The following is a 26,920-nucleotide window of genomic DNA, read 5'->3' as shown; positions in this document are numbered from 1 at the left end:
TTCCACTTGGTTCTCTGGTTGTGGCATATTTTCAGGCAGCGGAGGGCACACGTGGATCTGAGAGGGTGTCGGGCCATCTTAAAGGATGAGGGATTACAGGTATCAGAATGGGGAAAAGAACTGAGATAGAAGGAAAAGAAGGCAGAAGAAGGAATTTGGCAAAAGAAAGACTGAGTGTTTGGGATTTTTGTACCCCAAATGGAGGGCTTTTAGTCTCTCCCTTTCCTTGTTCCTGTGTTAGTCTCACCTGTGCAGGGCTTCTCCCTTGTTGGAGAATGTCTGTCAGTCCTTGCATGCTCAAGTCCCCCGCCCATCATTGAGCCACATGGAGACAAGAAGTTGTGGTCCAGGTAGGGAGTCCAAGGGGGGTAGCACACAGAATGAGTGGCAGCTGTGCGGGGACCCGGGGGTGGTGTGGGGGTACATGGAGGGTCTTGGGTGCCCAGCCCTTCATGAGAACAGTCTCACGTGAGCAGGGCCCAGCACAGAGCTTCCTCTCCAGTTAAACAAGAATCCTGTTGAAACCCTTCCAGTGTAAAGAATGAGCACAGCAGGCCTCAAACATCGGGAAGACTGGTAGCATGTTGTCTGGGCGGGTTGTGGGACAGACACTGTTGTCATCGTGCCTTGGTTCTGAGGAACTACCCCCCACCTCACGCCCTCGGGAAAACTCCAAGGGTAGTGCACCTGCTTGCTGACCCCCTTCCCAAGGGTGTGGATGAAGGAGAGACTCTTGTCCTAAGTTCTCAGTGGCCTCCCTGGGGGGAACATGAGATAATAAATGGGAGAGGAACCCACTGCCTAGCACCATCATGGGGAGGGGAGCAGGGTGCAGAGAAGGGCAATACTGGGAGCACTGGGTTGGGGGTGCGGTTCATGAGCCAATGACAAGTCCCTTAAACGCCAGCCTCATGTGCTCTGCTTGAGCTCCAGGGCACTGAGAGGAACAGTGTACCCAGAAAGGCCCAGCGCTGCTTTCTGGGCCTCAGCTTGTGTCTGGGGGTGATGTAGGGGGAGCCACTTGGCTATTTGGGCTCCTTCTCGCTGGCCTTCCCCATTGCTTCAGACCCGACAGGGCCTCACTGGTCCGGCTGGTCCTCAGGAGGAGCCCGCAGGATAGGACAAGCATTTAGTGAGCTCTTGCAGAGGCTGGGGCCGCACCCCAGAGCCCTCTGTGCACGGTGTATGTCGGGAGAAGGCTGCAGCCAGTCTGTGGTTGGGCAGGGGGTGGCCGAGGAGAAGCGGGTGTGGCTGGAGGTTTACCCTCGGCTTCTCCAATGGCTGAGGCTGCCGGGGCTGGGTGGAGCCAAAGCCCATCCTTCAGAGGGGCCTTTGGGTGGGAGACTGGCAGCCGGCGCAGTCCCACTGGGCATAGCTGAGGACCCCGGGCCAGTGAGAGACTATACCCCACACCAGGACCAAACATGGCACCTCACAACAACTGCTGTTCGAGGGCCTACTACAGCTTGTCAGAGGCCGTGAGAAGCGCTTGGTGAATGGTATCTCGTTGGCTCCCCTCGAACGCCTCGTGCAAGATATGGGTGCTATTATTCCCCTTCGGTGGACGGCTGAGCGTGAGCCGTGGGGCTCTGAGTGACTTGCTCGAGGTCGGACAACCTGATAGCAGTGGAGCCAGGCCTACACGTGGGCGTGTCTGATCCGAGTCCAGCGTGACCAGGACTCGGCTGGTGGCCACCTCCGGTGTGCCACGCCGCAGGACGTGGCAGAGAGGTACAGCAGACGCATGCTGTGCACCTGAACTACTGATGTAAGCCCGCAGGATCAAGGGGGGCCTGGCGGGAGCACATGGCAGCCCTGAGAGCGGCTGAGGGGAGGGGAATGAAGCGGCTGTTCACGAGGGTTTGCACGACGGAGCACGGAGCGGGGATGGCAGGAGACACTTAGAGAGCAGCAGCGGTGGGGTGCCTGAAGGGCGACGGGAGGGGCCCCGTTGGCAGAGAGGAGGCAGGGATGTGCCATGGCCTCTCTCTCCCCAGCCCTCCAGGCTCCTGTGGCAAGGGGCCCAGTGGATGCAGTCTATAAAGGTCTGCCCTCTGGGATGGAACAGGGAGGAGAAGGGGGGCCAATGGACACCGTCCCTTACCTCCTAGAAAGATGTGTTTGAAGGAGACACCAGCCTTGTCTGCGTCTCTATTTGCCAAGCTTCCAGCACAGGGCCTGAGTATTTGTTGGAGAAAATCTTGCAGCTTTAGATCCTGGCATCTTACCCTCCTGTTATGGATTGAATTGTGCCCCCTGCCAAAAAAAAAAAAAAAAGTGTGTTGAAGTGTCCAACCCCCAGCACCTCCCAGTGTTACCTTATTTGGAAGTAGGTTCACCGTGGATATAAAGAGCTAAGATGTAGTCATACTTAGTGGGATGGGCCCCTAATCTAACTTGGCAGGTGTCCTTGCAAGACAGCCACGTGAAGAAAGAGCCACATGGGGACAATGGCACTTGCCACGAAAGCAGAGATTGCAGTGACCCACCTGCAGGCCCAGCAGCACGGAGGACGCTGGCGATCCACCAGAAGCCGGGCAGGAGTCTCCCATGCAGGTCACAGAGGGAGCATGGCCTGCTCACTCCCTGATGTTGGACTTTGAGCTTCCAGAACTGCGATAACACTTGTCTGTTGTTTCAAGCCCCCCAGGCTGGGGTGCTTTGTGGCAGCCCTGAGAAGCTAATACATCTCCTGAGAGAGTTGCCTTTTGGTGTCTTGCTATGTTTCTTAGAGACTACTCTAAGAGCTGGGAGCCAAAGCGAGCCTCTGAGGCCGGAGAGGAGAGGGAGTCTCTTGAGCGGTATACCAAGTGTGAGGCCAGGCTGGGCAGAGACGGCAGCCCTTCAGAGGCTTATCACCAGCTCCCTAGCTGAACAGCCATGTCCTGAGACATGCTCTGGTCTGCTGCCCTGTGACCCTTGGCAGAGCCCTCGGAGGGAGGGAAATCTGAACCAGGGCTCTGGGCCCTGGGCATGTTCTCAGGCTGTACCCCGTGTCCACCGAGGGCAGATGGGGGGCTGTCCCAACTCCTTGAGGCACATTGCTGTGCTGTGACCCATGTACTCTGTGGCTTCCTTCTGCTTATGGTAATTAATTGCACTTTGGAAAATAAAAGAAACAGAGAAGGGGGGGCTACTGCACTGATCTGTGCATTCCTTAAAAGAGCAAATTTCACAGTTTGTATTTATCGTTTAAATGCCTGCTCCGATTCAGTCCGTCCATCAGTCAGCAGATGGGCTGGAATGGCTCATCTGTTGACTCGTGCTTGTTTCCCTTCCTCACCGGCCACTCCGACACATCCATCAGTGCAGGCTTCTCTAATAATAGCTTCTCTTACCTAGCACTTTATACTTGGCAAAGACAGTAAATGAGCGTTCGCCCAGTGCGTGTTGTTACGAGTACGTGGAGCATCTCTCCGGGCCTGGTCTGGCTGGCTCACGGATGCAGCCGGGACACCTCCACCCCTGAAGATCAGGCTTGGATGCTCAGACGTGACTTGCTTGGCCTGTCAGTTGTGGCGCTGGGACTGGAACCCAGGACTCCAGAGTTGGTTGAGTGTTTTGCTTAGTGTGGCCGTATTGCTTTTGAACCATTTACACTGGCCCCACAGGGGCTTCTGTGGAGATATCAGTGAGGAGGGGGCCACTGTGGTCCCCATGTGTGGGGGAGAAGCCCCAGAATCAGAGAGGTGTCCAAGAATGGAAAGGAACGCAGAGCTGCAGAAGGCACTGTGGAGAAAGAGTCCCGGGGGCACGGCAGATGATGTGAGGAGACGAAGGGGGAACAGGCAATCACAGCTAAGTGCCTCTGAGCCTTCCCTCCTGGGCTCCAGGGAGGGGCGGCGGGGAAGTTTGGGCGGGGCAGTGTGCCCAAGAGGAGATGCTGTGTAGAGAGCAGATGTAGTTGGGCTGGACACATGGGATGGGGTGTGCAAGGCTTCCCTGGAGTACTTTCTTGCTCTAGCCTTTTGTAGCTGTGCTGGGCTCAGGCTGGTCCTGCCAGAACAGGGGCCCTTGAGGCTGGTTGGTGCCCTCAACAGTTCACACTCACCCAGTTCATCCCAAACCCGGAGCTGGCAAAGCCCCTCTCTCCCCTGGTCCAAGGAGGCAGCTTGAGGCCGATTCAGAGGGGTAGGGTTGAGGTTCCAGGGAGGCTGGCCTGCACTGGCAGCAGGAATTGTGGGTGTGCTGTGAAGCCAGGGTTAGAAGCTGTTGGCTCTGGGACCCTGTCTCAGGGACTGAGGATCCGGAGGGGAGCCATGTGGGCATCATTCAGTGTGGTATGTGAAGCCAGGACACAGCCGTGAGGAAGGCCAGGGAGGAAAACTGCAGGAGGACTCCGCACAGAGGCTGGGCTGAGTCCTCAGCGGGCTGCCGTGATGGCTGGAACAGGGCCCGGGGTGAGGGCACTGTGAGAGCTGGGGTGGCAGCTGGAGTGTGTGGGCTCTAGGTGGGGCTCGGGCTGCTCTGCTGAGTCCAGATCTCGAGGGCAGCACGGGCATCCCTGGAAAGGCAGAGGGCCTTACCGTGGTAAGGCAAGCCCAGCACATTCTGGTCCCCAGCGCACTCTGGATGTGGGAGTGGGGGAGACTGTTTAACACATAGCCTATCCTGCCGGTACGAACTCAGGGCGGGTGTGTGCGTGTGTGTGTGCGTGTGTGTGTGTGTATGTGTGTGTGTAGGTGTAGGGGGTAGCGATCCTTGTGTTTTCCTCAGCCAGGGGATGGGGAAGGAAAGAGGGAGTGCCAGCTGTGTGCCAGCCTCCAATACCCCTGTCACCCTGTCATTTTATTCAGTGCTCACAACTGTCCCTGGGATTCCCTCTTCCTGCCATTCACTGAGGCTGTAAATGCAGATTTAGCTGCATGGTGATTTGATTAATTTCTGTTCCCCTGCTTGCCTGCAAGCTCCCCGAGGGGTGGGATGTCTGTCTAGCCTCTGTTCCGTCTCTGATGCCTGCGCGGAGCTCACTCTGCCTCCGGGAGTTGCTCAGACAGCATTTGCTGAATGCATCCCGGAGCCACTTTGTACCATCACGTTTCAGACCTCTTCCAACTGTCCTAAGCCCTTGCGAAGGCTTTGAGCGGGAGCTGGGGCTGCAGTGAGGCACGCCTCAGCTCCTTGCTTGTACATAGCTACGGCCAGCTTCTTGCAGCTGCACCACGGTGTGACTTCTGGGCTGCAGGAGTTCCGTGGGCCACAGAGGGCAGCACGGGGCAGTGACCGCATGGCTGTGCGGGCTCTTCTGTGCTCCGGAGGGCCGCAGTCTCGCCTTATCAAATACACACGAAGCCCTGCTCCGAGAAGGCCCGGAAGCCCCAGTTCCATCTGTATATGTTGTCGTATATTGTTACCACCACGGAAGGACGTTGTAAATATTTTCAGCTGAATGTCTGATTAATGTCTCTCCAAAAAGAATGGCAGAGCTGTAAGGAGAGGGTTTATTTATCTCTCTTTCACCATGATGGGTATCTAATTCATCCCAAATGTCAATACATCCCAAAGTGCCAATCCAGACAGAGAGGGGAACTGCTCGCAGAGCCAGGTGATGGCTGCCTCTACTCTGCACAGAGGGGCTCCGACCCGGCCCCCGACCCAGACCTCTAGACACCGGCCCCCAGAGTTGGAGGCGACACCCTCAGGGTTTCCATATCAAAGCCACTGCGAGGAAGTTGTCCCCTGGCAGAATGGGGCCTCTCTGACAGGCTTCTCTTGTGCCCTCAGGTTCTTGCCAGTCTCGCCAGCTCTCGCCAGAGGCCCCCTTCTGTCTCCCCTCATGGCCTCCCCTCCCCTCTTGCTCAGTCTTCCTCGCCCTATCCTGTGTTTGCCGTGGCTGCCACTTCGTTCTCATCAGCCTGTTTCTGCCACTGCCCTTGTTGCCTGGGGGAGTCGCGCTGATATCTCTGTCCCGAGAGACAGGCGGAGCTCTCCATCCTTCCCTCCTCCCCACTGTTCCCCACTGTTCCCCACTGTCCGGGAGACCACAGCATCTCACTTTGCCACCACACAGCCTGCATCTCCCATCCTCCCTGTCAGGATGGGCCCACTCATTCCCCACATGCAGAAGAACCCCATCCATGCCCTTGAGTTTCTGTCTCCTTCTCGTGGGCTTGGCCAGAATAGGATGCCAAGTGTGACTTTGCTTCTTGTCCCTCCTTGGACTAGACGGAGTCTTTCCAGGACACCCACCCTCTGATTGGCTGCTGTATCCTCCATGTGTTACTCCTAGGTCTTTACAACAAGGCAAGGGAGAAGGTAGATGAGATATTATTAGCTATCTAATACCATTCAGTCTTACAGATATCTTATGGGTGTCTTACAGATAGCACCAGTAGGGTTTTTGCATAGCTAAGAAAACTGAAGCTTGGAGTGATTAAGTGATGATGATAATAATAATAATAATAATAATAATAATAATAATAATAATAGTGTATTTGCACTGCTTTATCTTCCCCCCACCCAGTTCTGTGTACTAGCTGGCTCTAGTTACATTCTGCAGATGAGGAAGAAGGAGGGGGAGAGATGGGGGTGGTGCAGGGAGAGGGAGGGGGAAAGAGAGAGAGAGAGAGAAAGGAGGGAGAGAATGGGACAGAGAGAAAGAGAGTGGTGGAAGTGGGACCTGGACCCAGTCTGCCCCCAGCAGTGCGCTCTTTCAGCCTCTGTGCCTGCCCTTCCCAGCATTCCTCCCTCCCGTGTGGGCAGTGAGGACTTGCTCCCAGAGGGCAGAGGCCAGGCGGTGGGTGGGGGTTCCAGAGTTGCCTCCCCTGTAGGCATCAGATCTGACAGCAACACATGCACCTCCAGCTGGTTGGTCCCCACGCCACTGTTTGAGAGCAGAAGTGATGGTAAATATTTAATTGTGCTTCCACCATAACTTTCTGCCAGAGCTCTCAATATGCTTTATAAATGCAAATGAGTGCTCTTTCCCTCTCCAGGGAGATGTAAACCTCCTCAAGTCACTTTTATTCAGCCCCCACCAGAATGTAATGCCATAATCAGGAGCTCTCTGTGCCAGAAAAGAAACTGCCCTTAATCATATCGAGTGGATGCTTTATGGTTTTGTGGTCTTCTTCTCCACGGTGGGCAGGATGCAGAGAAATGGATTCCTCTTGCTGCAACTTCTGGCCAGTAGGGTGGATGGAAAACATTATTTAGAAACAGTTTCAATTATAGCCCTGGAGCAGGTGACTGTGAATATAATGAAGTCTTAGATTATATTAATGGGGTTAACAGGACAAACTAGTCCTTGGAAGGTTTAGAAATGAAGGCTAATTCTTACTTTTGATTCTGGACTCTGTTTCCCTTGCTGCCTGCTTCCCCTGTCTCTTCGCCACTACATCAGCTGGGTCCCGAGGTGAAGGCAGGGGTGATGCATATTCTGGGGGCTTTTGTGGTTTCTTGGCTTTATGAGCAAAGGCCCCACCCTGACCCCAGGGCCTCAGTAGAACCCCTAGAAGCCCAGATATGCTTGGTGGGTGGCACACTGGGGCTTGGAGCTATGGTGTCAGGGTGGGAGGCTGTGTGACCTCGCAGAAAGCACGGCACCTTACTGTGCCCTGGTCCCCAACTCTGTCAAATGGGTTCGCTGGCTGCTTCTCCTGACCCACCTGGAGGAGGCATTTTAATCATGGAGATGAATTTCTACAGAGCCTCATGGAGTGTCTTCCGAGAAGCGTGTTATGTAAATTCGGTGTGTCATTATGATCATTATTAGTGCTGTGGAGTGGAGATGAGGGGGAAAGGGAGGGCTGCTCCAGGAAGGGTCCGGCCTCCCCAGCTGTCAGAAGAATCAGAGGAGAAAACAAACTGGAGAAGTCTCTTCCAGTGCTTGCCTTCCTTCAGATATGTGCAGGGTAGGACTCTCAACCCAAACCCAGCTTGCTGTATTTCCTTTACTCCCCACAACTTGCTTTTTAGAACCTCCATTCCCCCGGGGTGGCAGAAATGTCACCGAGGTTATAGGCAGGCTGTGTAGTGCCAACTTGTGGAGGAAGCCGCCTCACTGGCCCTTTTGGCTCCTGTCCACACTGGCACCCATCGAGACATCCCATACCCATCTGACCCTTGCTTATAGTCCATGCAGATCATCTCTTGAGTGGTTCTGGGTCCTCTTCATTAGCCCCCATGGGACCTAAGGCTCCCTCTGCTCTGTCCAGGCCATGTCAGCCTGGTGGGGTGGCATGCTGCATGTACAAGGAAGGCCCTGTCACCTCGACACGCTCCCTCCATCCCTTCTCTGGGTGGGGTACTAGGAGATGAGAGCATAGCGAACCCATTTTCTCAACACAGGTCCTCATTTATCACTTCAATTTTCATTCCCTCTGCCCTGCCCACAGTGTGGCTTTCTTCCCAAACCTCTGGTTTATGCCAGGTGTCCCTCTGTTTCCTAAGGGGCACACAATTTTATAACTGTGCATTCTGCATTCACGTTTCCCATCTCCTGCCTGAAGCAGTGAACACAGAATAGTGGTGTTCAGGAGAAAACGGAAACAGAGGAGGGAAAAGCCAAAGCGACATATGTGTATTTCCCCCTCCTCTGTTTGTTGAGCACCCATGCAGCTGGACGGTTCCTTTGATACAAGCCCTGGGAGATCCAGGTGGGTAAGACACCTCTGCCAGCCTGAACAGCACCATCGTGTGAATTTACAAAGGTGTCCCTCTGGAACAACTGGACACCCACAAGACAAAAACAATTGCACATTTGATTCGTACCTCTCACTTTATGCAAAAATGAACTGAAAATAGATCACAGACCTAGGTAGGAGAAAAATCTTCATGACCTTGGGTTAAGCAAAGATTTCTCAGTATGACACCAGACGATAAAAGACAAAGTTGATAAAGTGAACTTCATGAAAATTTAAAACTTCTGCTTTTTGAAACACACCGTTAAAAAAAAAAGACAAGCTGCAGAGTGGGAGAAAGTATTTGCCAAGCATATATCTGATAAAGGACTGGCAACCAGAATACGTCAAGAACTCTCCAAACTCACTAATAAGTCTGAAACTTGTAAAATCTTGAACACTGTGCACCCAATAGGACACGCAGGTGGCATTAAGCATGTGAAAAGATGTCTAACATCGCTCATCAGTAAGGAAATGAAAAACCACCATGAGATACTAGCACATACCTGTGAAGATGGCCCAAATGAGGAATGACCGGCCACACCGAGTTGGTGAGGAAGTGCAGGAGCTGGAATGGTCATGCCCTCCCTGGGTAGCCCCAACCTGGGAGCCGCCGGTGAATGGGGAGAAAGAGGAGTGCGTCCATGCAGTGCAATACTCCTCAGCAACAAAACAGGATGGACTGCTGATGGACACGACGGGACCAATCTTTCTTTTAAAAAAATATTTATTTACTTTAGAGAGAGAGTGTGGGGGAGCGGCAGAGGGAGAGGGAGAGAGAGAATCTGAAGCAGACTCCCTGCTGAGCACGGAGCCCGATGCGATCGGGGCTCAGTCCCATGAGCCTGAGATCATGACCTGAGCCAAATGAAGCCGAGAGTCGGACGCTTACCTGAATGAGCACCCAAGCGCCCACAACATGATCGAACTTAAACAAACAAACAAAAAACTATGCTAAGTGAAAAAAGCCAGATAAAATATAGTGTATGCTGTATTTATATAAAATTTATATAAAATTCTAGAAAATCCCAGTTAATCAATCTATAGTGACAGAAAGCAAATCCGTCATTGCCTAGAGATAGGGTGGGGCAGGGACAGGAGGAAAGGAGGGTTTACAAAGGGACAAGGACACTTCTGGGAATGATGGACGTATTTATTATCTTGATTGTGGTGCCGGTTTCACGTATAAATAAATGTCAGAACTTAATCAAATTGTATGTTGTGCAGTCTATTGTATGTCATTTCTACCTCAATAAAACTGCTGGATAAAAACCCGAAGGGGCTTTTGGCTTTGCTGACCAGGAGCTCATGAGCAGCTTTGGGGGAACACTTTTCATTGAGAGGTGGGGGCTGACAGCGGTCAATAATAGACTGCAGAGAAAAAAAAAGAAAAAAAGAAAGAGGTGCCTGGTCCTCGGGACGCTTTGTTGCTGTCTGCCAGAAAGCTGTTCTCACGAAGAGCAAGTCTGTGGTCACCCGATGCCTGGTGATCCTGGTGTGTGAACTGTAGCTGCTGCCACGGCCCCCAGGAGCTCACAGCTGAGTCAGGCTGCTCTTTCACTTACTGGCCGGGGGATCGGTAACCGGGGAGCAGGCCATAGGGGCCTGGGAGACGCATTTGTGTGAGCCCCGGCTGAGTGTTGGGGCACAGCGTGGCATGGATCTGGGCCAGGGGCAAAGGGACCTGCAGGGAAACTGAGTCTTGGGAGAGTGGTTGGGGCCAAGGGAGTTGATGGGGCACCACCCATGGTGTCAACAGGGATGCCTGAAAGGGAGGCAGGGGACAGGGGTGGGGAGAAGTGGGGACAGACAGATGAGGCTGGAGAGGGAACCCAGTGGGGAGGAAGAGGGCAGAAAGACATGGCCCGGGAAGGCTGAGGAACGAATTAAATTTGGTTACTGGGTTGACATGGCCCTGGAAGAGCCTCTCGAAGAATACGCTGGGAAGAAGCCATGTCTAGGGGTAAAGTGTCTGGACAGATGACTTCATCCCATACAGGCGGCTTTCGGGCTTTCGGGCTTTCAGGGAGAGGACAGTGGCTGCAGCAGCAGGACGCCTGAGGTCTGAGCTCTGGCATCCTGACAGACCTCCTCCCCTCTCTGAGCCTCAGGCTTCGCAAAGGGGCCCAAGTCTCCCAACACTGACATTTGCAGTCATAAGTAGCTTCATAAGCATAAGGGCCACCGTCTAGCAAATCTTCTGACTCACCAGATTTTCTCTTTTGACCCACAGAAACTTTAATGGACACCAGGACAGCTACTGCAGAGCTGGGCTGGACAGCCAATCCCGCGTCAGGGGTGAGTGTCAACCATCCGTCCTTCAATCCTGCCGCGCAGTCCTGGGACTATGGGATGACTGGGGGAGCAGAGCCTGCCTAGAGCAGGACCTTCGGGGGGTTGGAATATAGGTGTCAATGGCTGTGTCCCCTGCCCATCCACAGAGAGGCAGCCCCAGGGGTCTCAGACCTGAGCTGCTCCCCAGCGTGGTGCTGCAGGCCATCTCCTGACACAGTCCTTCAGGGAGCTGGCCCCCGCGTGACTGGGGCTCTACCTGTGTGGGGGCAGGGGCAGTGGCTGCCAAGAGCTGGGCACATGGGCCAATGGTGGTAACGAAGATCAGAAATCGGTAATGCCCACAGGGCTGCCAAGAAGCGAGAGCATAAGGAGCTGAAGGTCAGAAGGGCTGAGGCTTCCTTTCACCTGGAGCTTGCCTTAGAGAGATGTTCTTGATTCATGACTCAGTGTTCGTGCCCCTGGCCAGACCCTGTTAGCTATAAGAATGGACCAGCTCCGAGGACCTCGTGGCCTCCTGTCGGTGTGGGGACCACCATGTGCATGAATAGGCTGAAGTACATCTCTTTTTTGTGGCAGTGGAGAGATCAACAGGCAAGTATGGCCCAGAGCTGGGAGTGAGGAACTTAGGAGGGACACACGAGCCTTTGCAGAGAAGGTGCATGCTAGTTGGGGTTTACAGCATGTGTGGGGGTTTGACAGGTGGTGAATGAGGAGTTTGCAACGATATTCCAAGTAGGAGCCATAGTCGATTGGAGGGATAGTTGAGAGAGGAGAATGTGTGTTTCTGGAACGTGGCAGGGTATGGACAGTGCTGAGGCGGGGCTGGGGTGTGGGTGGGAACGGGGCATGGCGGTAGAGGGCTGGGCCTGCCACACTGAGGCAGTGCTGTCGATTCTGTCCTGTAGGTGATGGACAGATCCCGGGGCGGAGAGTACCATGGCCACACTTGCTGACGGGATTGCAGGGAACAGTCGAGAGAAAGCATTTAAGAGCCTCTTCCAGCTGTCTTGGGTGGGTCAGAAGAGTGGGATGAAAACAGGATACTTAGAGGGCTGTTGGAGCAAAGCAAAGGCGGAAGCATTGGCAGCATTTGGCAGCGGATGGACTGCAGGGGGACGGAGCCAGAGATGGAGGAGGGAGATGAGGTTCAGAAGCCCAGCATGGGTGACTAGCTCACTGCATGGCTTAATCACCAAGGGAGTGGGCAGGGGAGTGAGTGGACTTTTCATCCCAGCGAGGGGGCCAGGTCAGCTGGGGTGGAGTGGCCCACACCTCCTCTCTCCTTCCCTGCCTTTGGTGGCCTCTGGCCCAGAGCCTGTCTCCACCCTGTGGTGCACATCACAGTACGGCACAACCAGGCCTGTTGCCCACTTGTACTGTAGGGACAGTTCTCAATGGGTCACTAGGGTCCCATTAGGCTATGCATGTTCCCCGGCTCTCGCTGGCCCCCCACCAGCCCCAATACTTACAGAATCCCCCCACTGCCAGAGGCAAGCATCCTGCCTTGGGGCAGGAAGGCAAGGATTAGGATGGGTTGGCGTTTCCCAAAGCAGGGCCCAGGACAGGGGCCCATCCTGCCCACACTGCCCAAGTCCCAGTCCTGCTGGGAGCACTGGGGGCTACTAGGGAGCTGTTCCCACTTCCACGGGGGACATTATGTGAAGCCAATGAGGCAGCAACTCTTCTGGCTGCTGGATATTAAGAACTTGCCACTTCCTTACAAATTACATTATTGTTTGAAGGCCCGTGTTTTCGCAAGGCATCAACATGATTTATGGTTAATTTTCCCCTTGATTTTCGTACACACCACCTGTCTTCCTTAAACTTCTGCTCTCCTTTCCCAAGAAAGATTGTCCTTTAGGAAAACACTCAAAATCAAGTGGTGCCCTTTAGAGACAGCAGCTGGCTGGGCTGCTCTGTGCTTGCCCTCCCACTGGTTAGCAGCCACGGCTCAGCTGCCGTTCCCCATGCTTTTCTCTCGAGAACGTACAGTCAGGTAGTTCTTCTCTTGGTGCCCTGAGCAGCTTCAGAGCCTGTCTGGTTTCTAGTGAGTGTCAGGTTGGCCCTCGGCTGGGGTCGAGAGGGAAGAACAAGGACCATGCTTCCATCTCAGATCCCCTCCACATCTCCTTGGTGTTCTCATCCTAGACAGTTGCCCCCGATTCTCTGAACACCCCAAGTGTGTGTCCCTAGCCCATCTTGCATTGAATGCTCAAGGGCATGTCAATTGAAGCCTGGTCGGAGCAGAATTCACCCGTCTCCATCTCCCACCAAACACGTGGGCTCCATTTCACCATGTTGTAAAGTTCAAACACTGGAGCGATTCTGCTTTTTCATCTCCAGGCCATCTGTAGGGACACCTTCACTGCATCACTGACCGTGCTGGGTCCCCATCCCAGCTCCACTGAGGGCCAGGGAGCTTTCCTCAATAGCGCTGTGCACAGTTGCAAATTTTGCGTCTTTATATGTTAGTGTTGGATTAATGTCAACCCCCATATTTCTATCACCCTTTTGGTTATACCATAACCTCCAAGGTAGCTGGGATTCTGCCTCTTTGTTCACCATTGGAAACTGGCACCTGGTTCATGACCTGACTACTTGTTGAAAGCTTCTGACCTGGGCGGGTGGGTAGTTGATGGTGCTGTTCTCAGAGATGGTGGACATGGAAGGAGCAGCATGCCGGGGCAGGAAGAGGCTGAGTTCAGCATGGGACCTGTGGAGTTGGAAAGGCACCCACGGGTCAGGCTCTGCTAGCGCTTGGCTCACGGGCAGTGGATTCAGAAGGCAGGTGGCCTCACGTCAGCGGGAGGGGTGCCCGGAGTGTGGCTGCAGTCTCCCAGGGAATGTCTGGAAGGAGGAGAGGTGACAGCTCCGGAAGGGTAACCTGTGTTGAAATGCTGAACACAGAAAGAGGAGCCCGGAGAGGGGTGGAGAAGGTATGGCTCCGGAGGCAAGAGAACACCAAGAGGTGGTCCTCTCACGGGAGCCAGCACTGTGCCAAGGAGGAAGGGGGCCCAGAAGTGGCAAGTGCTGCTGGGGGTTGGATGGGTTCAGTTACAAGGCCCCTGTTGGTGACCCATGTGGAAGGTTTTGCAAGGGACAGGAGTCAAAGCCAGAAAGCAAGAGTTGAAGGTCCGTGGAAGGTGAGTCGATGGAGACAGCACTTTGTGAGGGGGAAGGAAGACCAGAGGTGGGGATGGAAGGAACGGGGCTGTGGGCATGTTGGCCTCTCAGGGGAAAAGACTCCTTTTCTATGGAAATGGCAGGACAGAGATAAGGGGCCTACAGAGCGGTGCGGGCACTCAGGTTTGGTGACAGAAGCCATAAAACGGAAAATGCTTCCAATATTCTATCTTCTCACTGGGGTTGGAGGCCCGGTTCAAAAAGCGAGGGTGGGGGTCTTGCGCAGCAGGTTTCAGGAGGGTGGGGCTGGTTTGAAGGAACCTTGCTGTCAGAAAGCGGGAGACAGGCTGGCATGTTTAGAAGGAGTGTGGCCAGGCCGTGGCTGCAGGCCATGCGTTTGTGACGCCCCCATCTGTGGGCCTCCTGCAGCTGTCTGACCGTACAGGAGGAAGTGTGCTGGTGGAATCATCCTGAGGTATGGGGGTGCAAGAACAGTGGGCCTGGAGGGGTAAGGAGCTGAGGACATCGGCCAGAGGAGGTCAGCATCTTCTATCATGGCATCTACTGAGCAAGAAGAAGAGTGAAGCGAGGGGGCACTGACCACTGTGGCAGAGGGCAGGAGCCCAGACGGAGGGCTCATGAGACTGGAGGAGGACCCCAGGCTGTGGCCTTGAGTCAGGGCTTGGCTTGAAGACAGGCAGAGTACTTCTGGATGGTAAAGAGGTCCAGGGAGAGGGGCCAGGGTCAGGCATTTGAGAAGCCAGGAGGCTGGGTGGGGCCACATCTCCCTGGGACCTACTGGGGTGGAGACATACCACCCAACCCCTACCCCCGAAGAGGGGCAGAGGCCTCAGAGCCTGTCTGCAGTCAGGATACTGTGCCTGCGTGCTTCAGATGGAGAAGGGTGGGCTGGCATTGTTCTGGTAGCCTTGGTGTCCCCAGGGGACTGAGTTCGCCTTGACCAGAAGAAGCGTCATTCTGCCGGGGGGCCCAACTGGCATTACAGTGAACCCTATTCACAGTGCATGGCCTGTGAGGTGGGCTCCCTGGAGAGAAGCCATGGGACCCTTCCTTTTATGGGGCTTGCTGGGTGTCTTCGCTGCTGTGCTTGAGAACTGCCAGTTGTGGGAAGGAATTGGACTGCCCACCCACACAGAGCCCACAAATTGTTTTCAGCTATATTGCTGGAAAGTGGGTCATAATATTCCATGTCAGAAACAGAAAGTATTTGTGCCCAAATGCAAAATGTTGCTTTCTGATCTAATTGCACCTTTAATTTAAAGCCTTTAGGTTTAACCTGAATCAGAGGCCACCTGGTGAGCAGAGGGAGAATGTAACATTTATAAAGTCACAAATGCTCAGCTCCCAGCAAAGAGTATGCCGGGGACCCCCACTTGTGACACTGGCGACCACTCCCTCCGGCTGGCTTCATTTATGTCCCCACACCCTTGCTTCCAGCCCTGCTACAAAAGGTTCCCTGACCTTCACATTTTGGGGCCTTTGGGCAGTGGGGGAGTTCGGGGAGGCCCCACGGTAAAAACTCAGTGAGTAGTGGTCTTTGTGGCTTCACGGTCCCCTCCTAACAGTCTGCTGCCATTTCTGGATGCTGCCTGGCCCCTCCTACTCTTCTCCCCCCCACTCCCTCCCTGCATCACTGTCCGTCTCTCAGGTGTCAGCTCTGTTCTCTCCCCCTCGGGGAGCCCTCCTGGACACTCCTCTCCACCAGGGCCCAGAAAGATGCCCCCTTCCTAAAGCCCAGAGGGCTTGGTGCTGACTTCTGACATACTGTCCATCACTCTGTGAGCTAACCAGATCTTGACATGTGGTCTCCCCCATGGGTCAGAGGATGGAGCAGCTTTATCTCTGTATCCCTGGTGCCCAGCGCCGGCCCAGCAGGGGATAGGCTCCAATAAATGTTTGTTGGCTCAATAATGAGGAACATTCCTGATCCTTCTTGCATCTCCAACCCAGGGTTCTGAGCTTAGAAGATGTTCAATTTAGGTTTATTGTAGCCCCAAAAAGTGTTTGTTGTAGGCCTCTCAACACCCAATTGGTTGTCAGCATCTTTTTATTTTTTTTTATTTTTTTATTTTTAAAAAAAGATTTTATTTATTATTTTGAGAGAGAGAGCACAAACCAGGGGGAGAGGCAGAGGGAGAGGGAGAAGCAGACTCCCGATGAGCAAGGAGCCCGATGAGGGACTTGATCCCAGGACCGTGGGGTCCTGACCTGATCTGAAGGCAGCTGCTGAACCAACTCAGCCCCCAGGCGCCCCGTCAGTATCTTTTTAAAGAGCTTACCTGGTGATGGAGATGGTGCCACTGCTCCTGAGGTGATGGTAAAGGAGACCAGCGCCTCTACCGAAAGGGGCCGGTTGCTCTCAGATGCTGGGGGTAGTCTAGAAAAGCAAGCCCCGGTCCCTCTGATAGGGAGTCTTATTCCACTTGTTTATTGGGAATCCAGCCCCAGAGTTCTTTTACTTTCCAAGAGTTTTGCCAGGGCTCACTGGCCTTGTGTACTGGGTGGTGGGTGGCCTCTGTGTCTGCGGGGCTATGGCCCTAGTGTACGGAGTTACCTTCAGAGAGTGTTCCTTGGGCTTCCAGACTCCAACTCCATCTGCACTGCCCTTGGGAACCACCTTCGCGGCCTGTGGCATACTCTGGTTACTACTTTAATATCGGCAACTCTTTATCATGGGAAGCAGAATATGATGGAGGAAAGATGGAAAAAGGAGTCCAGAGCCAAACCTGATGAGCTTCAGGATGAGCTAGCTGGCTGTGTGTGTGTCTATATATGCGTGTGCATGTATACGTGCACGTGTGTATGTATACATGTATATATGTGTGTATATGTGCATCTGTATATGTGTGTGTCCGTGTATATGTGTGTATGTATATGTGCATGTGCGTATGTATACATGTATATATGTGTGTATATGTGCATCTGTATATATGTGTGTGTATGTGTGTCCGTGTATATGTGTGTATGTATATGTGCACATGCGTATGTATACATGTATATATGTGTGTATATGTGCATCTGTATATGTGTGTGTGTGTATGTGTGTCTGTGTATATGTGTGTATGTATATGTGCACATGCGTATGTATACATGTATATATGTGTGTATATGTGCATCTGTATGTGTGTGTGTATGTGTGTCTGTGTATATGTGCGTGTATATGTGCAGGTGTATATATATGTGTGTGTATGTGTATATTTGTGTGTATATACATATATGTGTGTATATATATGGTTATCTGCTTATATATGTGTGTACGTATGTGTGTGTGTATATGTGTGTGTGTGTGTGTGAAGTTAAATAAGCTGATTTCATTTCATGCCCCTGTAGGCAGTTCCTAGAGTTCTGACAGTGTGTAAATGACTGGAGGGTTATTGGACTTAGTGACAGAGCTTCCAGAGGAGGCCACCACAAAGAGAACACGCATTCGAATGCGCGTGTCTCGTAAACGAACTCAGTAAGTCCTGACACTGGAGACACGTCCGCAAGAGCAAGAATGCGAGCGCCTTATGGCACGCTCTCCTTGCCGGCCACCTGTGGACCCTGGTGGACCCTTGGCTGTCCTTGGCTGCCTCTCGCTCCCTGTCAGTCCTCCAGGCACCTAGGCTGGCTGCCCTTATCATGGGAATAAGGAAAGCATGCTCAGGAGAGAAATCCACTCTAATAACACCCCATTCATTCCAAGGCCACGCAGAATCAATTGAAATGTGCCTGTCTGATAGATGAGAAGTTTTGGAGGAGCCCTGAAGGCTCCAGGCCTTGGCATCGAACAAACTGGCCCCCATTCCAGCTCTGTACCTCCCAGCTGTGTGACCTTGGGCTGGGCATTTCGACTTCCTCAGCTCCAGGTGCCCCCTCTCCTCCGTGGGGCAAGGACGGCACCTTTTCCCATGGATGAAACAAGTCAGTAAAACATCTCCCAGTAAACTCAAGATGTGTTAGCATAGTACTAACCCTGTGGAGGGCTGGATTTTCTCTTTTCTTTATTTGATGACTCAATCATGTTAATGAAGACAGCAAAGCCTGAGCTAAATTAGGCAAATCCAAGAGAAATTCAGCTCGGGGCAAAATTATTTTGTGAATGGAGTTTTCTGGTGTTTGAATTTCAGGCCTTGGCAGGGGACAGCAGGCAAAGGTGGTTGGGGTTGGTCATCCTTTCTCAGACTGGTACCACTGCCTGGGACTTGGGAGCCCTTTGGCCTGGTGGCTGATTGCTGGAAGCCACACTCTTGTATTAGTCAGGGTTCTCCGGTGGCCAGTGACAGAAAAGCCCGAAGAGTCTTAAAGGAAGTGCCCTGGCTGGTGTAACTGAATGGTACAGAGGCTGAAGGGGCTTCTTGGGTGGGGTGTTCCAGAGGCTTAGGCTCTCTGTCTCTCTGCCCCCACTCATTCTCTTTCTCTACCCGTCCTCTTTCTCCTCCCTCTGCCCTGGTGGTGCTGGCTCCGTGCTGGGCCTCCTCGTGGTCACAAGAAGTCTGCAGCAGCCCCAGCCCCTACCACCTTGTTCATTCATATCTCCTGGGGAAGAACACGTGCCTCCTGGTGGTTCCCCAAGGAGAAGCCCTGAAAGTAGTTCTGAATGGGCCTGAGTGGCTTGGCTTGAATCCCATGCTTGCCCTAAACTCGTCCTGCAGCCAGCAAAAGCTGAGTGCCCATTGGTCCTCCTAAATTCCGTGCCCTGCCTCTGGGTTGTGCTGAGCCTATCCGAAGCCCAGGGAAGGGTGAGAGGGAGTAATGCCCCAGAAGGAATTGGGATCTAGGTACCAGAAGGATGAACAGCTGCTAGGTAGGGAAAAATTAAATCTCATGGTATATCACAGGCCCTAAGTGCATTGCAGCCATGCACACATTAATCCTCCCAACAGCCCCATTTTACAGGTGAGGAAACTAAGGCACAGAATCGGCTGTGAAATTCCTTCCAGTCGTGTGGCTAGAAAGTGCCAAAGCTGACGTCTAACTGCCTGCAGGCTGCTCTCCTGCCAACAACCACGGTGAGCCATCTTTCCCAATGAGGTGCTGCCCACCATGGTGGCTTCAGAGGCTGGCTCCAGAAGGAGCTCCCAGGTTGTGTTGCTCTGGGCTCCTCGACTTCAGGCTCGGTATATACATGGTTTTCTCTCACAGTGCGAGAGATGGATGGTATCCTTTTCCCGAGCTGTTATCAGGAATGAATATTGCTTTCTCCACTGAGAGAGGCCTTGCCTCCCAGGGAGTGGGCCTCTGACCTCCCTGCTGCCTCCCTCGGGTCCTCCCCTCCCCTGGCCTCCTCAGGTAAACCACTGAGAGAAGTCAGAGCTCCCCACCCTGGGCCTCCCACCCACTCTTTATCTTTTTCTCTTGCTACCAAAAGGCCTGTAATTAGGAAACATTAGCAGGCTCCAAACAGCTTTCATACCTGAAACGCCCTCTGTAATTGCGCTCAGCAGTGCTCTTCCCTGGCTATTAATGTCACTTTTATGAAGCAATGAGGAACAAAACACCCCGAGGCACTTAAAACATTTTTTTATATAATATGCGTCTTTCAGGAATGGAAGTTTAAAATCACCTGCCTGACAGAGACAGTGATAGACAAAGGCACGGGAGCCGGGGAGGTGGGGCCCTGGGGAGAGGAAGGGAGTCCGCGAGGTGCTGAGGTGCCCGCGCGACCCTGGGAGAAGTGTGATCGAGGGGCTTAGCCAAGGCCGGGTGGGCCCCCAGGGGAGGAGAGGCGGCCAGGTGAGCAGCAAGGGCACCGTTCTGCCTGGCTTCAAGAGTGACTGCTCTCTCAGGGGGCTCGTATATGAGATCTTTGTGGGCACGTGTGGGCCTCTAGCAGAGAGGCGAAGGGAATGTTACCGATGACCAGTGTCCTTGGGTAGAAGACTAATGACGATATTGGTTGCAGAAATACGTGGGGTATGACTGTGTATGTGTGGGGGGGATAAGGTAGGAGGGGAGGAGGGAGAGAAATCAAGGGAGAGATGCTTCTTCTAGCTTGCTGTGTTACAGAGCTTTGGGAGTTGTGGTGGGTCACCAGAACCTTACTGTCTGGCAGATTTATCTTCTTGCTCTTGGAAAGGGCTCACAGACCTTTCCATCAGTAGAACAGGAGAGGTTTCTGTCTGCAGACTCTGAGAGGGAACCCCAGAGGTCACCCAGCTCACCTTCCCCATTATGGAAGCAGGCTTTACCTTCGTTTGCCCAGACAGACAGGTGTCTTTCCTCTTCTCTAAAACCTTCCCCAGAAAGGCAGTCACCCTGCCACATCCCTTGTTCCAGTGCTCAAAGCCGCCTGATAGTTGAGCCTGAGGACCAACTGCCTGGGGACAGATCTCAAGTTGAAGGCAGGCGTGGCTCTCAGGGCTATGGAAGGGAACCAGGCTCCTGAGTCAGGTCCCAGGACAGAGCTGAAGGGGTCAGCAGGGGCTCAGTGTCCTGAGAGCCTGAACTCACAGCTCCCTCACAAGGCCTGCCTTGGGGAAGGAAAGAAAGGGGGGAACACAGAGCTTTAGAAGGAAAGTGAGGCAGAGTTTAGAGGTCTAGCAAAGATGGGTAGGAGGAAAATGGAAGAAGGGAGGGTCAGAGTGGGCAGAGACAGGTGTGGACCCTGAGTCTGGCTCTGGAGGCACGAGCCTGGCCTCTCTGGGAATAGAGCAGCCCTCCAATGATGCCTTTGGCTTTGCCTCCCCTTACGGCCGAAAGTACTAGAATAATTGGGCCCAAATCCCCCTGTATAGGAATCTCCCCTTACCCACAGTTTTACTTCCACAGTTTTAGTTACGCAGTGTCAACTCTGGTCCAGAAGCAAACGGTCAGTCCTCCTTCCGACATATCATAGGTCAGTCGTAGCCCAACACTAGGTCACAATACCTCCATCATTGCCTTCACTGCATCTCATCCCGTAGACATTTTAGCATCTCACATCATCACAAGAAGGGTGAGTGCCATGCAATAAAATATTTTAAGAGAGAGACACCACATTCACATAACTTCCGTTACTGTAGATTGTTACAATCGTCCTGTTTTATTATGAGTTCTTGTTGTTAATCTCTTACTGTGCCCGATTTATAAATTAAATTTTATCCTAGGTATGGATGCACAGGAAAAACATATATGGGGTTCGGGACCATTCAGGCCTTGTCTTGGGGGTGTTGGAACAGGTCCCCTACAGATAAGGGGGACTCCTGTACTTTTGATATTATAAAGGAGCAAGTCCAGCATTTGGAATCTAATGTCCTGGGTTTATTTCCATTTTCCTTTAAGCTCTTTAACGTCTCTGTGCCCCTATCGATGGGAAATGTGAGATGTCATTTATACAGTGGCTGGCACGATTACGTAGTGTTTGCCTTCTTTGTAAACTCAGTCCGGACCACTGGCCCTGGCCAGTATCAGCAGCCGCAGTGACTCTTGTTGGAGGGACTTGACTGGCATGGGATGAGGGTGTGAACGGGTCGAGGGGGCCTCTGAGATACGAGATCAGCATTCTAGCATGTCTGTTGGGAAATCGCTCTTGCATGAATACCGTCAGAGGGTGCACCTTGCTATTAATAACCAGGTTACTGTTCCTTATAGTGAGAACCATTGCTACTGCTCGTCACCCTTGATTAAGTACCACCTGTGTACCAGGCACTGAAAATTGCTTGTGTGACCTCAGTGACCTTTCACCAGGACCATGCAAGCCAAGTGGTATTTCTCCCCATTTTACAGAGCAGACACTGAGACTCAGGGCAATTATCCAGAGTCACAGGACTGCTTAGGGGTCCTGAGACTGCAGGCCTGTCTGGACACAAAGCTCACTCTTGTACCTCTGCCCCCGAAGGTGGGTGAGGAAGGGATCTCAGAGTCATATATCATTGAGAATCTGGAGAAGACGGGTGAGGAGAGGCAAAAGTTTCCCTGTTTTCTACAAGGGAAAGGGTGGGTTTGAAAGCAGTGTGCTCGTGAATAAGGGTGCATGTTAAGCACATCATGAATTGTTTTTTAAAATGGGGGGGAGGTGGACCAGATACTTGGTGATGTGTAGATTTGGGGGCAGGGAGCAGCAGGTCCAGGAGGGCCTGAAGGGGGGCCAGGGAAGGGCTGACAGGTATCCGGAGGTGGACACAGGTAGTCCCTGGGGATGGCAGGCTCCAGGCGGTGATGGAAGAGCCTGGGGGTCAGCTTCCACCCCTGGGCCTCGGCGAATGTTCAGGACGTGAGGACTTCTAGGAAGGGAGATATGTGAGGGGATGGGTCCCCATGAGTTGCTTTGTCCTATCCAGTGGCCTCACTGGCAGTTCTGTAGGACCAGCTCCTGCTCCCTTGAAAGTGCTCTTCTGCTGGTAGAATAGAGGGGGTTCTAGCCATGGCACACCCCCATCTCCATGGACACTGTCCCACTCACCACACTGGTGGTGGCAGGCATGCCCAACACATTTCCTGGTGTCCCAAAGGACAGCCAACATGGAAGATGTTGGAGTCAAGATCTAAACTTGCTTTGCTGACGGGGAGGGAGAGCTCTGCCTTCAAACGAAAATGGTCAGTGGTAATGGGCTGCATTTACATTTATGTGTCAACAGCCCATTAGACAGCAACAAGCCAGGGGTGAACCAGGTGGGCAGGGCCTCAGCAGGCACTTGCATGTGGCTGGTCAGTCATTCGTGGGGAATGACCACAGGATGCAGAAGCAGGAGAGGCCAGATGGAGCTGGTGGCGTTTGCAGTCATCCAGTACAAGTCACAGTTGATGGTGGCCCTGCTGTGTGCTGTGCTGGCCTGAGCACCTCTGCCACGGTGGGCTCATCCTGGGAGCTGAGTTTTAAAAGAAATATTGGAAAATCTGGAGCATGCCTAGTAGAGGGTGACCAGTGATCATGTTATTCAGAGAATGTTTGTGGGCCTGAGAACCTCAGCCCAAAGACAATCTGTAGCAAAGTCAAGGAGGCAAAGGAGTGAGATCGGAGTCCTCCCCCAGGCTTCCCAGACCGACCACACGCTAGCAGCCTCAGTCCCAGGAAAAAATGCCCTGAAGTGGATCACACGGTGGCCACATCCTCACCATCAGGAGGGGAGTAGACAGGATGGTGGGGGGTGTGTCCTCTTCCCAGGCTAGATTTGATTTTCTTGCACCTGGAGAATGGGAATTCTCCCCCACTCTGAGAATGGCAGGAAGCCAAGAACTTTAGGGAGGCCATCTTCTTCCTCCCCCCATGACCTCCTCTCTTGCCTCCAGGATGGCTCCGCCCAGCCCTCGTGCAGTCAAAACTCTCTGCACCCATGCAATGAGGAGCCCATGTCCCTGGCCTCCGACCCAGTGTGGTGGCCCGGCTTCAGGCTGGCCTGCGCTACCGAGCAGAGATGCGTCCGAGCTGCAGGGAAAGGACCTCAGCTTCTCCCATGGGTGACTCTGCTCCCCACCAGTGGAACCCAGATCCCAGCAGAGCAGGATTAGGCAGCTGGGGCCTGGGGCCCTGCAGCTCCCTCCCCTGCCTTGTTCGACAAGGCCTTGTTGGACAGCAGTGAGGACCACATTCAATCGACAGCTTAAGATAATCACATGTGTGAGGCACTGGGATAATGACAGCTGAATACCCTGCCACGGTTGCCATAGTGACCAGCCAAGCACTGGTTCCCTCCTTTTTTTTCTTTCTTGTTTTCTGGGCCTCCTTGTTATGGGGCTGGCTGGCGGGGTGGGGGCTGAGTTTGGGAAATGGGAAAGAGGAGGAAAGGGGGAAGGGAGATCCAAGAGGGGCAGCCCATTATACTGTCTTTAAATACCCCAGCTGGAGGTGTTTTAAATCCCAACAGAGACAGAGAGAAACAGTGTCTTAATCCCTAGCTCCCTGTGAATTATTTAAAGGGATCTTGTCAGAAGGATGAATTTGTCACTGTTGCAGTGTCAACAGCAGCAGCAGCTGTCATAATGGCTGAGGACCCCACTCTAGGCAGGGCCTGGTACAAGAGGCTGCTGCCTGGTGGAAGTTACAGCGGCCCAGGGGCTGTGGACAAGGAGCCCCCCTCCCGAGGCACAAGCCTGCAGTGTTTCTCCTGGCGTGCTGGCAGAGACCGGGGCGTGAAATGTGCCAGGAGGCAAAGAGATGCATGCCATCTGGACCTTGGGCCCAGCCAGCCTAGCTCTCCCTTCGTGGGGCTCCCAGAGCCCTGGGATCTCTGAGCGGTGAGAGGTGCTCACCCTGGCTGGGAATGGGCAGAGCCGACCGGTGCTCATAAGACAATTCGTGGGTGGGTATACCCAAGGGAGGGCACACAGGTCCCACCTGGGCCACAGCCAGCACCCCCAGCCACACACAGGCACACACACACACGCACACATGCACGTGTGCATACGCCAAACATGAAACATGGATGCAGACGACCATTCAGGCAAGAGTCATAGATCTTATACACCGTGGAGGGAGAGCCAAGACTTTGAAGGAAGAATCACAGACCTGTGCTCAGAGAGAGGCTAAGTGTGTGTCTCAGGAGGACTGATACCCATAATCACTGACTTGCAGGGCTCCCTCGCTCCGATGTGCATACCTTACACAAATTGTCATATTTAATCCTCACGACCGTCTGCTGAGGTAGGTCCCGTTAGTGTCCCTGAGACGGGGCAGCCGAAGCTAAGAGAGGCTTAAGGACTTGCCCATGGTCACACAGCTGCATCTGGCTAACTCCAGAATCTGTGAATTGAACTCCTGGGCGAAGCCAGGGTTCACCATGACTTCTGGAGTTCAGCGTTAGGCATGGTGACAGCAGTGCTGCTTAATCCCAACCCTTTGTCAGGGAGCACAGAATCTCCTTCCCAGCCATCCCGACATGTTCTGCTGGGAGTCATTTCTCCTGCTTCCACCTGAAGACCATAGTTCTTGCGTTTTTTCCGTCCAATCCTTTTAAAAAGGATTTTGTAGAGACTCTTAGAGACTGCATTGGGAAGCAATGAGTGTGTTTCCCATATTCTAATCATTTCCCTATCTGTGTCCCTTCCGCCATCCCATGCTCTTCTGCATGGCAGAGAGTAAGTCCTCGGGGGAATGCATGGCCTTGTACCACTGCAGCAGGAGAGCCCTTTCAGGCAGTCCCTGGTTAGCCAGTCCAGTTCTTGGGCACACTGCATGGAGCCATGGTAACGAGTGGGGCGCCATTCTGTCCTCCCAGCCTAGCACATCTGGGAGGGAAATTAAGGCTACTGGGAGGTGAGCTAGTACTTGCAGCCCTCGGGGGGCCCTTTGAGTAAATCCCCGCCTTGGTTGGTTGGTGTACTAAATGGTAGATCCCTCAGGGCTTGTCTGAATTTATGCCCCATGGACCACATTTTACATTTTAATTAGCCCTCTAGCTTATCTAATATCCCAGCTCTTCCAGGCCTAGTGTTCTGTCTAGTGGAGCCATGTCCTTGGGGTCCAGGCTGCTTGGGTGGCGGCCCCAGCCCGGCCCGAGCAATCTGCTTCCCCATGAGAATTGGGGGGCCTCCTGTGGGCTCTGTGAAGTTGTGTGCTATCCCAGCCTCAGTAGGCTTCTTGTTCAGAGAGGTGGCGTCTCTAACTGGGATCTGAAAGTGGGTCTTCTGGGTTCCTCTGATTGGGCATTGCCAGGGACGGTCCTTATGGTTCCATGGGGCGTGTTGGCAATGACAGTTTGCAGAGTAACAGGTTCCCTCAAACAGCAGTTCGTGCCCAAATACAGACTGCTGAATGGGACCAAAGCCTGTGTGAAGTGTCCAGTTTCCTCTCCTTGTGGTTTGAGCTGGTAGCTAACAACGCTCCAGGGATGGCCTAGTGGAGAGAGGGGAACCCATGCTGAACCCTGCCCAGAGGAAGCCCTGGAGATTCCAGGAGAGGCAGGGCAGGGGGCTCCCGGCTGTCCCTCTGGGTCTGTGGGGAGGTGGATTTTGGCCCTTCCCTCCTGCCGTTCTGCTGACCAGAGGCGGGATTATTTACGCAAGATGGAGATGATTTCCACATCCGGATTCGTCAGCCAGAGGTGGATCCTGCGGTGAGCGTAACGATGGTGGTGCTGCTGATGATAGTGGGATCGGTCATTGGTACTTACGGAACGGAAGGTCTGCGCAGGCCCCGTGCAAGACAGTTCCTACAGGATCTCAGCCCTGCAGGCACCCACCAAGTAAACAGTCTCTTGCAGATGAGGAAGCTAACGCTCAGAAAGTCATCCATGGTTACCGAGCTGTAACTGGCAGGGGTGGGGCCCGCCGGGCCTCTGGCAACCTCTCCTGCCTCACCTCCTCCCCTTCCCTGTTGCCCTGTGCGATTTGGCAGCCACCCTGGCTTCCAGGCTTTTCTTGGCACACTCCTGCTCCAGAGAGTTCATTCTTGTTCTCTGAGCCTGGAATGTCCCTCTCTCAGTTGCCCTCCAGGCTGGTGGCTCCGGTGTGTCATTTAGATCTCTGCTTCAAAGGGCACCTACCCCGACGACCCCACTGCCAGCTGTCACTCTGTCCCCTTACCTGTTCCTCAAGAGTATTTAACAGTCCGACTTGATAGTATTCATTTGTTTGCTTGTTAATCTTTGGTTCGCTCTGTTAGACTATGAGGCCGACGAGGGCAGGGACTTTGTCTCTTGCTCACTCCTGGGTGGCCAACACCCAAAACACTGCTTGGGGATATAGTGGACGCGCAATTCTTTATTTAAAAAGTGAGTTAAATGCTCTGGGCTTTACACCAATCAGAATAGCTGGGATCTTGTTAGGCTAATAGAGGCCACAAAGCCGATTTCAATATCTTCCTCCTTAATAGCAGTGATCAGAGGAAGTGTCCTTCCTGGCCAGGCCCCCCGGGAACTGGCTTATTCAGTGCAATTCTTAGTTTACAGCACTGTGGTGGCCTTGGGCATTCCGGAGGGGCAGGGTCTACCGGGTGGGGGGCCAGGTGGATGTTGCCGTAGTCC

The 26,920-nt window shown here is 53.4% G+C and overlaps 1 protein-coding gene across 1 annotated transcript in view; it reads left to right on the top strand.

Moving 5' to 3' along the window:
* The window catches only part of EPHB1 (EPH receptor B1), a 425,223-nt gene that overhangs the window by 121,611 nt on the left and 276,692 nt on the right, over positions 1 to 26,920 (top strand). The window contains exon 2 of the mRNA XM_034661964.1: positions 10,855 to 10,919. Coding sequence (XP_034517855.1) covers positions 10,855 to 10,919 — 65 coding nt within the window. The remainder of the gene's footprint in view (positions 1 to 10,854; positions 10,920 to 26,920) is intronic.

This window comes from Ailuropoda melanoleuca, chromosome 6 (genome assembly GCF_002007445.2).
Source record: "Ailuropoda melanoleuca isolate Jingjing chromosome 6, ASM200744v2, whole genome shotgun sequence".
NCBI lineage: Eukaryota > Metazoa > Chordata > Mammalia > Carnivora > Ursidae > Ailuropoda > Ailuropoda melanoleuca.
The sequence above is the reverse complement of the archived record's forward strand: the minus strand, read 5'-3'. Positions and strand labels throughout refer to the sequence as shown.